General features: G+C 31.1%; 1 protein-coding gene across 1 annotated transcript in view; it reads left to right on the forward strand.

Moving 5' to 3' along the window:
• Positions 1-1,190: 1,190 nt before the first annotated feature.
• Positions 1,191-16,816, forward strand: part of LOC124365043 (vacuolar protein sorting-associated protein 13D-like) — a 189,889-nt gene continuing 174,263 nt past the window's right edge. The window contains 5 exon segments of the mRNA XM_046820942.1: positions 1,191-1,503; positions 7,058-7,248; positions 10,434-10,616; positions 14,822-15,067; positions 16,367-16,537. Of these exon segments, the coding sequence (XP_046676898.1) occupies positions 1,407-1,503; positions 7,058-7,248; positions 10,434-10,616; positions 14,822-15,067; positions 16,367-16,537 (888 nt within the window). The 5' untranslated portion in view covers positions 1,191-1,406.

Genomic DNA, 16,816 nt, shown 5'->3' on the forward strand with positions numbered 1-16,816 from the left:
TTAAAAAGAATTTAAAATAACTGGATTAAATGTGTTCTAGCTAACAAAGCCGCAGCATTATTTAATCATGGAAGAAAATGAGTCTTTTTTGTTTACTGTAGTTATAACCTTTACTCAATTACATAGGGCCTTACCTTAAATTTACTTAAAAAGTAAATTATGTAAAAGCAGATTATAAATAAATACAAATTTTGCTGAAGAAACATCAAAACCGTGAATTGACTTTTTAAAAGATAAATTAAATTGAACACTGTCAAACGATAAAAATATTAGTACAATGAGATATGGAACAACAGTAGGTGCTATTTTTACAAGATATTGACAAAATTTAATTCAAGATTTTAAAAAATTATTATTTCGGTTATCATAAGCCCATAACTTCTTTTTTTTTAGATAATGACAATGAAAATGAAGAAATTATTTCGGAAATACAAGATTGTAGTGAAAATGATACTGACAAAATTATACAAACGTATGTAAACGATAATAATGAAAAAAAGTATAAATATTTATTACTTTGTTATTTAGAAGTCAGTATATGAAGTGTAAAGTATATTACACAATTATGTATATAATTAATAGAACGTGTAACACTTTTTAACAGAATTGAGTGTCTCATATAATTTTAAAATATCAAAAATCACCATTTAATAGTTAGGAAACGTACTTTACACACACACACACACACACACACACACACACACACACACACACACACACACACACACACACACACACACACATCGTTATAAGACGAGGTCACTTTTGTAGGTCAGTCCCGCGACTGCATTTCCACTTTTCACAAATGTTATACACAAGATCGTTAGGTAAACAGGATTTTAAATGTCCTGAAATGTTACATATTAACGGCTGTTTTTTCCAGGGTGAGTTGGTGTTTGTCGTAGTTTTTTTTTATCTCTGACTCGTTTTATGATTTGAAAATCTATAGGTATAACCAAATAAAACTGTAGTTATCTGTAGAATTGGTGATTTATGTACTGTTTTTGTTCAAATACATGTAAAGAGCCGACATTTAATTAGTAATTAAAGTAGTTGATTTGTTTATAAACAATTGGCAACACTCATTAGTGGTTTATTTTAATATGTTGTTGGCAGCGCTGACATACAGCTGCTTGTAAACAGACTTGAACAGCTGATTTGTAGACAGGTCCTTCACGTTCTGTACTGATTGTTTTCAGTGTTATATTCGGCAACTTGGGTTATTCCGTATCGGTCAATGTTCATTCATGAATCATGATTTGATAAAATTGTAGGTTAACTCTGTGTGTGGGTAAACACGAATCCAGTAAAGGTCCGATATTCCTGTAGTTTATTATTTATTTGATTTTCGATAATTTTAAATGACTTGTTAATGATTGTGAAATTGTTATGTGGTGAATATAAACATGTTGGAGGGACTGGTAGCCTGGGTATTGAACAATTATCTTGGAAAATATGTAGAAAACCTAAATACTGACCAATTGAGTATCGCTCTTCTTCAAGGTGAGTATTCATAAGATAGTCCTACTAATATTTTTAAAGTACTAATCCTATAAAGTTTAAAACATACCTTTAGAGTCATAGGTTATTGACAAGGATGTATTGTTAGAGAAATTAAAGTTCTGTTACGTTATATTAAAATAAATAATTTGATGAAAGAGTATCTTATTGTGTAGCATACATAAGTTATTTCTTACATTTCAGTGGGCATGCATAATATACAGAAAGTAGAATTCTGTTTATTAAAGTCTAAATAAGTTTATTAGCCTTCCATTAATTATGGTGGTGCAAGACCAATTAATGATGGGAGTCATATTTGCTAATCATGAAGGAATCATTTTTTTTTAACGTCATATCAGTTTATCAGCTTCCTTTTTGAAGTGATAATTTATAGCAGTGTTGGGGTACTGTATTGGGTAAACGTTTAATTGAATTAATTAGCTAAAGAACCACTTCACAAAATTTGTTGTTTTCAAAAGAAAAAAGTAAACTAAAAAAAAACTGAAAACAATTAGCAAATATTTCTGAAAGGAACCAGTAGTTAAACAGGCTAACAGTAATGTCTCTGCACTGGTGGCGATGAGTGAAAAACATTCCTTGAGATATACCGAATACCAATCAGTAAAATATAAAATTCCAAAAGGCTAATCACTAGCACCTAAATATATGATGCAGATTTAATCCTCAGAAATCAGAGTCCCTCCCAAAAATTTCAAAATCGGATAACGTTTATAAAAGGGAGTCATGGTAACCCTCTTGGGGTTCTTTTGGATGTAGTCACATGGACTGTAATGATCTCTTCCGTTTTACATATTTGTACAATTCCGTTCTTGTGGAATTAGTACAAGTACTTATACCTCCACACCCCTAAAATTTCCTCATAGGAGTTTTGAAGCCCCCAAAGTTGGGGGTTAAAAAATATTCAGTTGGGTTTCCTGAAAATAAACATTAAAGCACATGTTTTATAAAAACATTTGGTCGAAATCGGATAATTTAAAAAAAATGGGAGGTCATGGTAAATCCCCTAATGAGCTGGAGTCTGGGGATGAAATCTACACTATATATCTACTATTGCTCGTTGGAACGCACCTATAAAATTTTACAAAATTGTATAGTGGGAAATGGGCTAACTCTTATAGTCTATAGATCTGTACACTGTACACAAAGAATTTAAATTTCCATTACAAAGTAAAAGAAAACACAAATGTTTTTTCGTGTCTATTCCGACACAATAATAGTAGTAGGCTATATTTTAAAGTGCATTCATGCCTTTAACTTTTACATCGAATATGCAGAAAAATATCACTCACTAGCACCTCAAAAGCGAAAGAAAAGTGTCTATTTCTTTAAATGACTATGCTACCAAATCTATCCAGGAGAAGCAACTGGGTCATCCATATCAAATCACCCAACATTTTAATGAAATGTCACCACCATCTCTGATTCAAATGATTTATTCAGCCGATCTACAAATTGTAATAGGCTACGTCTAGTGAAAACAACATTCAACTACAAAACTTAGCTGTGTGCAATAATAAGGGTCCGTGCAATGTCCAATAATGTCCATCAAAACCAATAAATGTCCATCAGGTCATATACTAAAAATATAAATAAAACTAAGCATTTATGCAGGTATTAAAATTAAACACTAACCAACATTAAAAAAAAATTACTAGATGTAAGAAAATAAAGATTTGACTAATAGTTACAAACAGTGTGCATTAGTTCATGTCCATGCAACAATTAATTAATTAATATATAACCAATATATAACAGGCCCTGCACTAATACAATATAACTATATAAATATAACTAGGCATAAATGTGAATATTAAAACTAAAATTAATCATACATTTTGTGGAAGACTACATCTAAGAATACAAAACAGTCATGATATGACTAAGAACTATTATTTAATCAGGGTTCATTAATTCAAGTACATATATCAATCTAAAGAGTATTGGGTCATGCAATATACAGATAATAACACTAAACACACGCAGAAATTAAAGTTTTTATAAAATTTAGGAAAATTATATTGCATGATTTTATTATGATTTCCGAAACTAAAACTAGGTTTTAGAAAAACGTTTGTAACTTTTTTCTTCAAACAGCTGGGAAGCTCGTAAAGGCATCAAATAAAAGATTTTAAGAGAATGTGTTTTTTATTTATATAAAAAAAGTGGCTTTTTAGTGTGTTCAATCTTAAATAATGCCATTTGTACCAAATCATAAAACTAGCTGTACCTGTCCGCTTTGATGGCCGCAAATGAATTTCATTATTATGAATATATTGACTAAGAACTATTATTTAATCAGGGTTCATTAATTCAAGTACATATATCAATCTAAAGAGTATTGGGTCATGCAATATACAGATAATAACACTAAACACACACAGAAATTAAAGTTTTTATAAAATTTAGGAAAATTATATTGCATGATTTTATTATGATTTCCGAAACTAAAACTAGGTTTTAGAAAAACGTTTGTAACTTTTTTCTTCAAACAGCTGGGAAGCTCGTAAAGGCATCAAATAAAAGATTTTAAGAGAATGTGTTTTTTATTTATATAAAAAAAGTGGCTTTTTAGTGTGTTCAATCTTAAATAATGCCATTTGTACCAAATCATAAAACTAGCTGTACCTGTCCGCTTTGATGGCCGCAAATGAATTTCATTATTATGAATATATTGACCGTAAACTTTCATTATATTGATTACGGGATATATCAACTTTACTATTTTACTATACATCATTTCATTTTTTAGATATCCTGTGGACAGACAATCATACAGAAAAGGAATTGATACAAAAATTACACTTTATAGAACACATTCATGTCTATGTAGAAATAAAGTTTCATGCAAAATTTAGTCTACAAATGAAATCATGAGATATTTGTTCAATTAATAAACATTGTGGTAAGCTAGAGAGGTTTACTGCTACGCAAGAGTGCGCTGAAGTCAAATCTTATCGCTGACTTTTAATATTGACTATCCACACTATATTTTTTTTTCTTTTTATTCGGAGTAGAAATATCACATGTTAAAATATCATATAACTGTCTCGATTTGTCTGTTAACTCTGCTATTTTCTTGTTGCCATTTTGGTTGCCACCCAAAAGACCAATGAAAAAATATCCACTAATGCTCAGCCAAATCCCATAGAATGACATGCATCACATCGAACTCAGTATTGTTTGTATAGAAATGAAGTTTCATGTAAAATTTATAGTCTATAAGTTAGGTAATTTTGTTTTCAAGATATTGTGTGGACAGATGAAATTTTTCCAACGTCTCGAATTATAATAACTGATATACTTTCATGAGTTAGATTGTCCAATCTGAGCTCAAGAAAGTACTGTTCAGTAATACTCCTGACCATCATTGTGGGCTTCAGTGGTCCACACTTCTGGTAGACAAAGAAAAACTTCTTTTGGGGTAGTACCTAGATTTTCAATAATTTCAAATCATTTAAATTTCACTTAATTACAAATAGTTGATCAGGATAGAGAATTTGCTTTGCTTCATTTGATATTTTTAAAACAGTGCTTTTAGGGTATTTCGTCTTTCCATCATCTGTAATTATCTGAAATGTTATTGAAAGCATTAACCTTTTAATGTACCTCAATAGTAACAAAAAAAATTGAAATTGGTATACTGTATCACGTATTTATAAATAGTGGACAAGGAGAGAGAATTACATTGATAGATTCAATTTAGGATTTTGTCTATCTGATAACTGTTTTCTTCTCAAATGTTCTGTAATAATGTTCTTCTCAATTACATTCACTCTGTAATATACCGGGTATCCGGAAAAGAACTCCCTAGTTTTGGAAATTACTCATGATAGTATTAGTTTAAATGGATGAGTAATAATCCTTTGGTGCTGTAGAGTATATTTGTAAGTTTTAGTTTCAAACATTGGCAATAAGTTTGGTACACCTGTTTGACCTTGAGCGTAGTTTTACCATGCGCCGCATCCAGCGCTCAGCGCTGTCAGTGCAATGGCTACTCCTCAGCAGAAAGCACAATGTGTTATTTGGTGAGTGGAAACAAATTCCGTTACTACTGTGCAGCGTTATTTTAGGCGTGAATATGGTGGTAATGTACCTGATCCTAAGTCAATCCGTAAATGGTTACAACAATGGTTTAAAACACTGGTAGTGTTTTGAAAGGAAAATCGCCAGGTAGGCCAACTGTGTCAGCGGAGAATGTTGAGAGAATCAGAGCTTCTTGTTGTCGCAGCCCGAAAAAGTTACTAGTGCGACGTAGTCTACAACTGGGATTACCAAGATCTACTGTTTATGATGTGGTACGTAAAAGGCTTAAATTGCATGCGTACACAATCCAACTGGTACACAAGATAAAACCAAATGATAAAGGTTTAAGGCTAGATTTTGCTGTGGACATTCTAAACAGAATTGATGATAGTGAAGACTTTTTAAACAATGTAATTTTTACTGATGAATTGACGTTCCACTTTAATGGGGTTGTAAACCGCTACAACTGCAGAATTTGGGGGTCTCAGAAACCACAGGAGATCGTTCAATACCAACGAGACTCGCCTAAGGTTAATGTGTGGTGCGGCCTAATGAACGACCGAATTGTTGGACCTTTTATTTTTGCAGAGAAGACCATAACTGGTGATATTTACTGCGACATGCTGGAACTGTACGTGTTTCCACAGGTGGATGACATCGAGGCGGAAAAGGGACCGGTCATATTCCAACAATACGGTGTGCCGCCCCACTACAAACAATGTGTGCGCTCAGCCTTAGATGCCTGTTTCCCAGGAAGATGGATGGGTAGAGGTGGCCCAATCGCATGGCCTCCAAGAAGCCCCGATATAACACCATTAGATTTTTTTCCTGTGGTGTTATGTCAAGAACTTTGTGTATTCAGAGAAGATACGAAACATTGACCATCTTCGTCAGAGAATCATAGCAGCAGTAGCATCGGTCACACCTAATATGCTAACTAATACCTGGAGAGAGTTCGAATATCGCTTGGATATCTGTAGGCCTACAAATGGTTCACATATAGAGGTGTACTAGTGTTAACAAAAATGTATTTCATTACCTTTCATTTAATGTAGCAGTCATGTCATTGTAATTTGTATATTGTACAATAAATAAAAAGAATCCAAAACTAGGGAGTTCTTCTTCGGACACCCGGTACCTATTTTAATATTAAAGAAATTCGAATTGATGCAGTGAATTACCCATTTGTTATGGTTTCTGCTGTAATCCGATAATATTATTTATATGAATTGTAGGTTTAAATGTGAAAAATAAACTGCAATTTTGCCATTAAATGTATTGAAAAACATGGAACAGGCCAGTTCCATGGAACAGTATTAAATTCATATCCAGTGTAAATTTATATTCTAATAATTTCACTCATTAAACACAAATTTTCTGTTCCACTTTCCAAATTAATAAAAATGTGCACTATTAGGTATAGTACATATGGTAACATTTTTCTAGTTTTCTTTATTTTAAACTTTTATTCTTTTGAAGCTACAAGTATTATTTTTTAATGCTCTGACCCTAGGTGCAGTCGAGTTAGAGAATCTACCGTTGCGCAAGGATGCATTGAGACATGTTGGGCTGCCAATTGAGGTGAGAGCTGGCTTCATCGGTAAAATCCGACTAAAGGTGCCAGTCAGCCAGATACGTAGTGCACCTTGGGAGATCAGCATAGATCAGCTTTACTTGGTAGCGGGGCCTGTGCGTTTATCAGATGTGAGTTAATAATTTGGACATTTCATTTTTGTGAAAATATCAGAACAAGTATTTCATTACCAACCAAGTTTTACAAATTAATCACTCCCATCTAAAATTGTTCATATTCTGTTGGGCATAGTTTTGGTTTGATTAATGAACACTAATTTCATCAAATGTAATCATTGAACAGCTGAGCTTTGTCATGTTTGTAGGGATTAGGCTAATTGAAGTAATTAATTATGGGGAGTTATCAATTTGTTATCATTACATAACTCAATTGCCCTAATAATATATATTTATAGCAAGCTGTGAATGTACAAATATGAAAAATAAAATGACTACCTTTGTATCCAATTGTTACAACTGAATGCAATTCCTAAAGCACTTTTTATTTTTGTTAGTGTTGGATTGCACTGTAACCTTCAAGTTAACAGAATGCGTTACTAATTTATAGCAAAATTCAAACTATCATTCCAGTAATGTTAGCTTGAGTTTATAATTCATCACAACAAATACGTTTCTTTAAAAATGTTTTAAGCTCTTTATTATATTTTTATTTTTTCACTTTTGTAATAACATGAGAATTATTTGTGTAAAATGGTCAACTACCAGGTTATATACAATTTACGTCTATATTTATGATTACATTTAATTTTGATTGTAAACTTCAAAAAAACTATAGGAAGAGTGTCCATATAATGTGAGTTTGATCTGGTGGTTTGAGTGGTAATAATGCACTTAAATGTGATGTAGCAAAGATGAATACTGTACCTAGAATACTGTATGCAATTAATATTTCCTGAGTGTGCTCTAGACCTGGTTGTGTATTAAAGGTTAACTAGATTGAAAGGAACTATAAGCTAACATACCATATCTTAAAACAAACACTTTGTCTTTGGTTTGTGTTAAATACTAAAGGATTGTTTTTTTAACCCTTTAACTGCAATGTTTTCTGACAATCCAGTATTACCTATTGCTAGGATTTTGGGGCAATAAGATAAGTTATGCATCTTTGGTTAAAATTCCATTTAAAATCATTGGTATCTTACTATACTAATAACTTGCAATATTGATAGTTTATGGGTCTCTAAAAACCAATCTATTGATTAAAAAGCGTACTAAAGTTTTAAAATTTATTCACTCTCAAAACAGACCATATATTAAGTGATGAGTAAAAACATGTATATTTGTCTTGGCTACAATAAAGGATAACAGAGAGCGGCACTGTACAGTAAATAAACAAAACATGTAATAATGATTTCATGTTTTGCCACTAGAATGAAAAATTAGCATACTCAAGTAGATAAGTAGGCCATACGTTCCCCAGTGAAAAGGGTTGGTAAACTGAATAGTTGTACTTTTTAGTATACATGTATATAATGTTAGTGGTTCCATAGTAAAACAAGTAGCTTCGTAGTATACAAGTATATAATGTTAGTGGTTCCATAGTAAAACAAGTAGCTTCGTGCAGTTAAACGTTTAAAATAAATTCATGATTGATAGGATAGTTAGAAGATAGATTAGTTAGTAGCTAAATCCAGAATCTTGAACACACCGAATCTTCAACAAAGATTCCGATTTGACAATCAAATCTGTGGAGATCTATCACATTTTTATTTATTATCTACACAAATTAACGATTGCTAAAATGTGTTTTTGCCATAATTAAAAATAAAAACCTTAAGTAAATAACCTATTGATAATTACTGTACTTTTATAAATAAATTTGGTTTCAGTTAGCATGAGAAATTATTATACGAGATATATTCTTGTAGCGTTGTGGGTCTGCTGTGTTTATTCATGTACAACAGTTGAGTGGCATTACAAAAATTATTTCTGATCGAGAAAATTAAATTGTAATTTTGTTGTACTTTGTGTATTAAAACCTAGGTTGGTAATTTAATTAATGAATTATAGTAGTTTTATTTTGCTTGGACTTTTGTAATTACGTACATACATCACCATAAGTCTACTGTATATATTTGCGGATGATAGCTGATCGGCAGTATGCAAATTATCGATTGCTAAACGGTGTTTTTATCGTACTTTATGTAAAAATAAAAACATAAATAGATAGCCTAATTTATTAGTAAATTATTGTACTTTTATAAATAATATTTTACTTATAGTTAGTATTTTCTATACTTGTTTGAGCATCGCTATGAAATATTCATGGAAAACCATTGATTGGCAGTATGCAAATTACTTATTGTTAAAATGATATTTTGTTGCACTTTGTGATAACCTGAAGGTAGATCACCTAATTACCAAATTATGGTCCTTTTATAATTAATATTTTGCATGAAGATTGTTTTTTCTATGTTTATGTTTGTGCAATACTATGTGTCTATTAGCGGATATCATTTGCTCCACAGGAAGCAAACAGGTGGTTGCTTACTTTTTATTATGACAAAATTTTTGTAATTGTATAAAAATTTAATCCATAAAATATATTATGTTTATATTTAATTAATTTTATTATGACTACAGGTCGATTGAAACTTTTCAAACATTTTTTGTTTAAAATATGTTTAATAAGCAATATAAATAAATGTATGTCCATATTCTTTGCAGATTAGGGACATCTATCCTAGAAGTCAGTATCATAATCTATCAAATTATCTAATTGAAGTTGAATTTAAGGAATATAACTTAGTTCTTAAAATATATAGCTATTTCTTTCAACTTCAGCAAATTCTATTAAAATACAGACGTATTCATGGATTACGTTTTATATTATCGGGCAATCTCTAACAGTTTAAAAATGGCAAATTATATTGGATTGACGATTATTTTGTTATAATCATACTTATACTACAAAAACCTATTAGAAAAATAATTTAAAAAACAATAATTAGTTGTTTGAAATTCATAATTGGATTTCAAATAAAAAAATTCTGGATTTGCCCGTCACTATTACTGACTATTTTTACATAGTACTCAGAAGTGTGATTGTCTTATTGTAGGTTATGGTGTGAAATACCACAAAATATATCTTAATTATAACAATAGTATAGACATTTTGGATCATTATAAGTAATGTTTGTCCATTAATAACCAATAAAATATTACCAGTGAGGCGAAGATGTGGTTGTTGCATAAAACACTGGAACATATACCTAAACAAAAATTTTCTTAACATAGACACATTGGATATCCATAAGTTAATTTGTTTCCATTCATGACCATGAGAATGTTATCAGTGGGACGAGGAGGGGGAGGAGCACGCTGTGTACGAATACAAACTAAGTCTGCTGGACGCCATAGAGGCAAGATGGAGATCAGAGACCGACACAGCCCCAGAATACAGCTACTACGCCTCCAGTTACAGTTCTTGGCTTGGATACGGCACTAGTCTGGTTACCAACATTGTCGAGAACTTACAGGTTTGTTCTTCATTGTCCACGTAATGACATATGCACTGTCAACATTTTCAAATTTGTGAATAATAATGTGTATATTAGTTATAAATTGACAATTACACCCATTCTTGATTATTTGTTATACATTTGTAGGGACCTACATTTAATTTCTTACAGAAAAAACAATCAGTTGATGGATGCTTTAATTTTATGTCTGTAAGAACCAGAGAAATATCTAGGACCAGTTATTTTTGATGTATTATTATGAGTAATATATGTATTTAATTGTTATTGCGGAAAATTTACAGTTTAATTTTTTCCTTTCTTGCGTGAGAGGATGCGATGTAGTGAACTAACAAAGACTTTATGTTAGATTTGGGTGCCAAAAAATGAAAAAAGATCCTGATCTGATTTGTGATCCGATTTCCACAGAATCAGAAAATAATAATAATAATAATAATAAATTTATTTCTCAAAACAACAAATATGTTACAAATCATGCTGAACATTGTACACTGGCACAATACAATACATAACATACATAACAATAAAATTAAAACAATGCCAAGCAGATCCTATAAAATTAATATATTTCAAGTACAATGCATAATATAATATAATTATGAGAAATAGACTCCTCCAAGGCACAGCCTGATTGGAGGTCTTACTGAATTTATTTTACAAATGGCTGATCTAATTTTCAAATTACATATAGAATGAAAAATAATTTCTCCAAAACCAACAAAGTCTACTCATAAAAAAATACACTTTCAATTAATAATTTGTCTTTCTTTAAAGCCCATACAAATATTATAAACCATTAAACAAAAATATCTAGTTTCATGAATAAACAAAACTGTTCTATGTTTTACCCTACAACAAAACAAAAATCAACCTTAAAACTTGATTTTATGTACATAAAATATTAATATGCAAACCTTTATATTTTATAAGTTTAAATAATATATAAACAAAAAATAACGTATATCCATATCAGAAGATTTTACATTTTTTATCTGCCATAATCTTTAAAAACAAAAACTTTTACTGTATTATCTCAAATAATATTTCGTCTATATTTTCAATTTCCAACAACCACTGTCTTAATTTAGAGCTGAATTTAGATAAAGAATTAGAAGACTACAGTATGACAGTGCCAAAGTGGTTTAAAAAGTTCACTATCAAGAGTTATAGTTAGTCTGTGGTGTGATGCTTAATGCTAGCCACTGAGTCACTCGGTTGTCAAAGTGTTAATATGATGTTACAACTATGATGTCTAGTTTGAGACCAATAAATAACAAACAGTAAAATCATATGGTATCATGGAGTTCTTTTTCATAGTTAAAAATATTCTTGAGATGAGTACAGTATTATATAGCAATCAATATGTCAAATAAGATGTTTACATTCTATAGCAGCTAATGGTTAGTAACACAAAGTTAAATAAAATGAAATCAAAATCACTAGGAGGCCTAGTGACAGCCATGTCCATCTTAATGTTAACATGCTAGTTATAAAACAAGAAAATGAAAATATTTTGGGTGACCATTATGGATTAAAATGTATAGAAAGTTGCATTAATTGATCAAAAACAGTATAAATTTAAAATTATCTAGAATATTACAGATTTGATGTAAAAGAATTCTTCCAATGAATAGAAGGGATTGTCCAAAAGCGATAAATAATATTTTTTTAGAAAACTTTTTTGATCATATTTTTGAACTGATAATAGCAGATAGTTGTGTACTTTCCAGGAAATTACTGAGTGACTATTTTGTGTTTTGTTTAGGCACTTATGATCAATTAATACCGAACTCGTATGCCTTATATTGTAGGAGTGATCATCACTGTGGGGTTTAAAAAAAAATTTTGTTTGTTGGATTAAAAAAATATATTTTATCAAACCAAAAAGATACAGATTTATGAAAGTTTTTAAATCTTTAAAAAGAGGTTACAAATTTCTGAACTATGTAAATTGGTAATAAATTCTTACAACCTTTTTTCAAAGAATAAGAATAGTATTGATTTTGTTGGCATTTCCCCACACGACAAGCCCATATATAAGGATGAATTGAAAAGAGGTAAAAGGCAGTTAAACCATTCATACATCACCAATAAATCCATTAACTTTCCTATAATACCAAGTTAAGTAAAAAAATGTTGTTCAAGTTCAAAGCTAATTTTTACAATAGCTAAATTATAAAAGATAAAAGCAAAAAAAGTATAAAACAGAGCATTTAACTTAAAAGTAACATATATATTAATAAAAATAAAACAAATATTTACAAAATTGTTTATTTAAATAAATTTCAATTTTAATATAAAACAAGATAAATATTTAAAACTCTTTTCAACACTACCACACGATGAAGAGTAATAACGAGATACGTAGTAGACGTGCACTCGTAACAACCGAGAAAGCAGTAATAGACGCCACAGATAAGTTTGGTTATGGTTCTGTAGGAGATGCATATGTAATTTATGTGTGTATCTCAATTTAAATTTTTATTCGTAAATATTTCTAATAATTTGGCACTTGATAGGTTACTGTTAAAGAGGCATAATTGTTATTCATTGGCCTTAAACTGAATGGCATTTTTTGATATTTCAAAGAAAACCGTTGCTTTTAAACCAATTTGAGGTTTTTGCAATAACAGATTGTGTAGTTAAATTAAGTTCATTTAAACTGTTGTTAATACTTAAGAAATTTGTTTCATCAGCATCCATAATTTTTGTTGTTGGGACTGAAAAAGAAAGGTCATAATAGATGTTAAGAACAATAGTGGGCCAAGTATAGATCCCTGAAAAACTTCATATTTCACTGTAGCTTCTCCAGAGTTGTTCCATTAACAACTTTTTACTGTGATGTTAATACTTTTTGTTTCCTACCAACTAAGAAAAATTTAAGAAATAATAGAGTTGGTGTCAAAATTATAATATGATAGTTTCATAATGAGATCATCCATTTCTACACAGTCAAAAGCCCCTTATCAGGTCACACAATATTACCTGAGCTAAAGCTTTTTCATCAAAAGCTTGAGGATAGCTCCTTACCAGAATGTCACAAGGCCTGAATGGCAGATGTATTCTTTCAAAATCCAAACTGCATGGAATCCAAAATATGATTTATTTCAAGATAAAGACATACGTAGTGATAGACTAAAGTCTCTAATAATTTTCCCAAGACAGGGAGAATAGAGATGGGCCGTTAACTTTACTTTATGTGCCTGTTTTGAAAATATGACATATGAGAGGTTTTCAAGATAATCTTCAGGGTTCTGAAAGCTGAAAGGTTGAGTGTTGTACTAAAAGTGCTCGATAAGAAGTATAAGGCGAATAAAAATATCAAAATTTTAAAAGAATGTCCAAATTGTTAAAAACTTTAACTCAACGAGGAATAAAACAAGTTGCATAAATTTTGTTGCAAAGTTAAGTGAAGTGATGTTAGTATTGTTTTACACAGATTCAGAGAGTATATCATTTTTGAATTGTGGTAGAAACTGAAAATATTTATCATCTCGTAATTCAAGACATTTATTTTGTAATGTATTGTTGTAACTTTTTTATCTTATTAACTTTGATTCTGTTCAGTTGTCCTTTGCTTGAAATAACTTGGTTTGGAAGTATTACTGGAAGACTGATAATACCCAAGGAATCCAAAAATTAGCAAAAAGAATTTAGAATACAATATTGCTGGCAACAGTATTGTATGAATTTGTGATGAGTTTAAAAAGCACATGGGACAGTGAAAAAATATTAATAGGCAGCAATATGAACAAAACAAAACTTCTACAGACAATGAAAATGTCACTTTAGTTCTGGATTCTTTTACAGGATCTCCAAAGAAAGTGAAATCTCTCAAACAGTTATTTTGTAAGAAAAATAGTTTAAAAAGTTTTAGTATCTTAAAAAGTATTATAATCCATGACTCTGATATTATTAAATGAATATGATCTTGACAGGAATTTTTTGAATGGTTTTAAGACAAGCGTGTAAGAAATTAAATGTTCAGTAATCTAGTAGATTGTCAGAATCTCAATGAATATGCATAACTGTATTTACTAGGCTAGTGCTAGTCTCGACCTAATTGATCAATACTCCATAAATGTTCTAGGAGTGTGGTCTGTCATGGTTGGACTGTAACTTACCACTAAATGGTAACTGCCACTGGATGGGGCCAATACTATTACAAAGTTACTAACAGAAAAGTGGGGTCTTGTCCTTTTCAGCTGAAGATCTCCGATGTCCACTTCCGGTATGAAGATGAGCTGACGGTCCCTGGCTGTGGGATTGTGCTGGGATTGCAGGTGGAGTCATTGACGGCCCACAGTTGTGACGAGAGCTGGACCCCCGGCAGTGTCGGCAAGGACAGCAATAATAGCTTCAAGTTGCTGCAGCTTAACAACCTGGCGATATACTGGGACAATGTATCCACGGAACAGATGATGAGTGACCTATCCATACCTGAGCTGTCGGTCAGTATGTCAGCCAGTCTATAACTTATTCTATATATTACACAAATAACATATTTTTAGCTCTAAAAGTTTTATCAAACATGTTTTCATTGAAAGTTTTTGTAAAAAGAAATTTCCTTATGAAAACCTACAAAATTTAGTGACTAATGTACTTCACCAATTTCAAATTTTAATTTAAAATTAATTATCTACAAGAAAAAGGTAATTAATGTATTTAATTAGTTTTTATCGGGGCTTAGGTTAGTAGGAAATTTACCAATTAGTAGAAATTCAAGTCTGAATTAGATAATACAAGAAAAATATCAAATTGTATTGTGCGTAGTTTATAAATTCATAACACTGAGAGTTTTATTTTCATTGGTATTGCAAAGTACATTCATTAGCGAATTTTCATAAAAGGTATGCTATTCAAAAATATAGTCATTTTATATACTGATAACATATATTGTAAGAAACAAATTTTGAATTCAATCAGAGATGGTTTCTCTTACGTAAATGCTGGATAAATTATTTATTGGTCTTTTTTTAACCCTCTAAGGAGTGCGTGTAAACTTTACACAATGAGTAAGGACGTCATATGATGTATACTCTTAAAGTGGCCCAAAGGAGTACGGGTGTCATATGACGTTTAACCTCAGTATTTTTGTATTATCGTGAGTTTTTCCATTCACAACGAGGTGGCGAATGACGGCGAGAATTTCGCACTTGGCGGGAGGTACGATCGACATTTTTCGCGAGATATGCTACTGCATCAAGAGTTTTCAACACACTAACCTCGGATTGGTCTCGTTTTGAAGGGGAGGATTCAGGCTATGCGGCAGTGTTGCCAACATGTCAAAAAAGTATTCCGTACAGCTGTGAGAGTACCAGTACACTTACTTTCTGGACGTGCCTCGTATACTGTGTACTGTGACCATATTTATCTTGTGAGAGTGACATATTTGTTGAGCAACTATCTAGTTTGTTTCTGTTGTCCAAATGGCAGGCAATATTGATTGAGTCTGTCGTAGTAAGGAAATAAGACATTTGATTTTGAAAAGTACTGAAATATTGACTTGTAGAACACGTAGTCCTTTTTTATTAAGCTTTAAAATGCAAATAAACATTTTTAAGAGATTTTAAAGATTTTAATTTTTTTACTCCTTTTGGACTTCATGCATTACTCATTTTAGCCTATCAAAAGAACACGTTATATGACGTCTATACTCCTTAAAGGGTTAAAGACAAGTTTAAAAATAAATTATAAAAGTTGGTATAAAATGTTTGTGCTGATTATGTATTGATGTTGATGATATATAGGCTGCTATGGGCAAGAAAAGCAGTGATGTGAACCACAACTACCTGTTGGTACCTGTTAGTGCACAGGCCCAGGTGAAACGCAACCGCTCCGAGCACCCTCTGCGCTCGCGCCATCAACCACGCATTGTCTGTGATCTCAAGTTTGAGGAAGTTCGTCTCTCACTCACTGATGTAAGAAATTTTATTTCCTAAATATTGTTTTTAAAAGAAGCAAAATGTCACACTTATTTGTGATCGCTCAGTTTTAAAGGTTTCTCTCAAAGAAATTCTTTTAGATCTGTAACTCTTCTGTCAAGTCTTTTAAAAGTTAAGGTGCTCGCATTCATAACGTAAAAATGAGTTGATAAAAGAGGTATTATCTATCTCTCAATTTGTTTATTCTCTATTCACTAAGAAATTTAGTCGTTTAGAGAAATTGTAAAACTTTCCTTGTGATTAACAAAGTGCCCA

This window comes from Homalodisca vitripennis, chromosome 6, assembly GCF_021130785.1.
Source record: "Homalodisca vitripennis isolate AUS2020 chromosome 6, UT_GWSS_2.1, whole genome shotgun sequence".
Lineage (NCBI taxonomy): Eukaryota > Metazoa > Arthropoda > Insecta > Hemiptera > Cicadellidae > Homalodisca > Homalodisca vitripennis.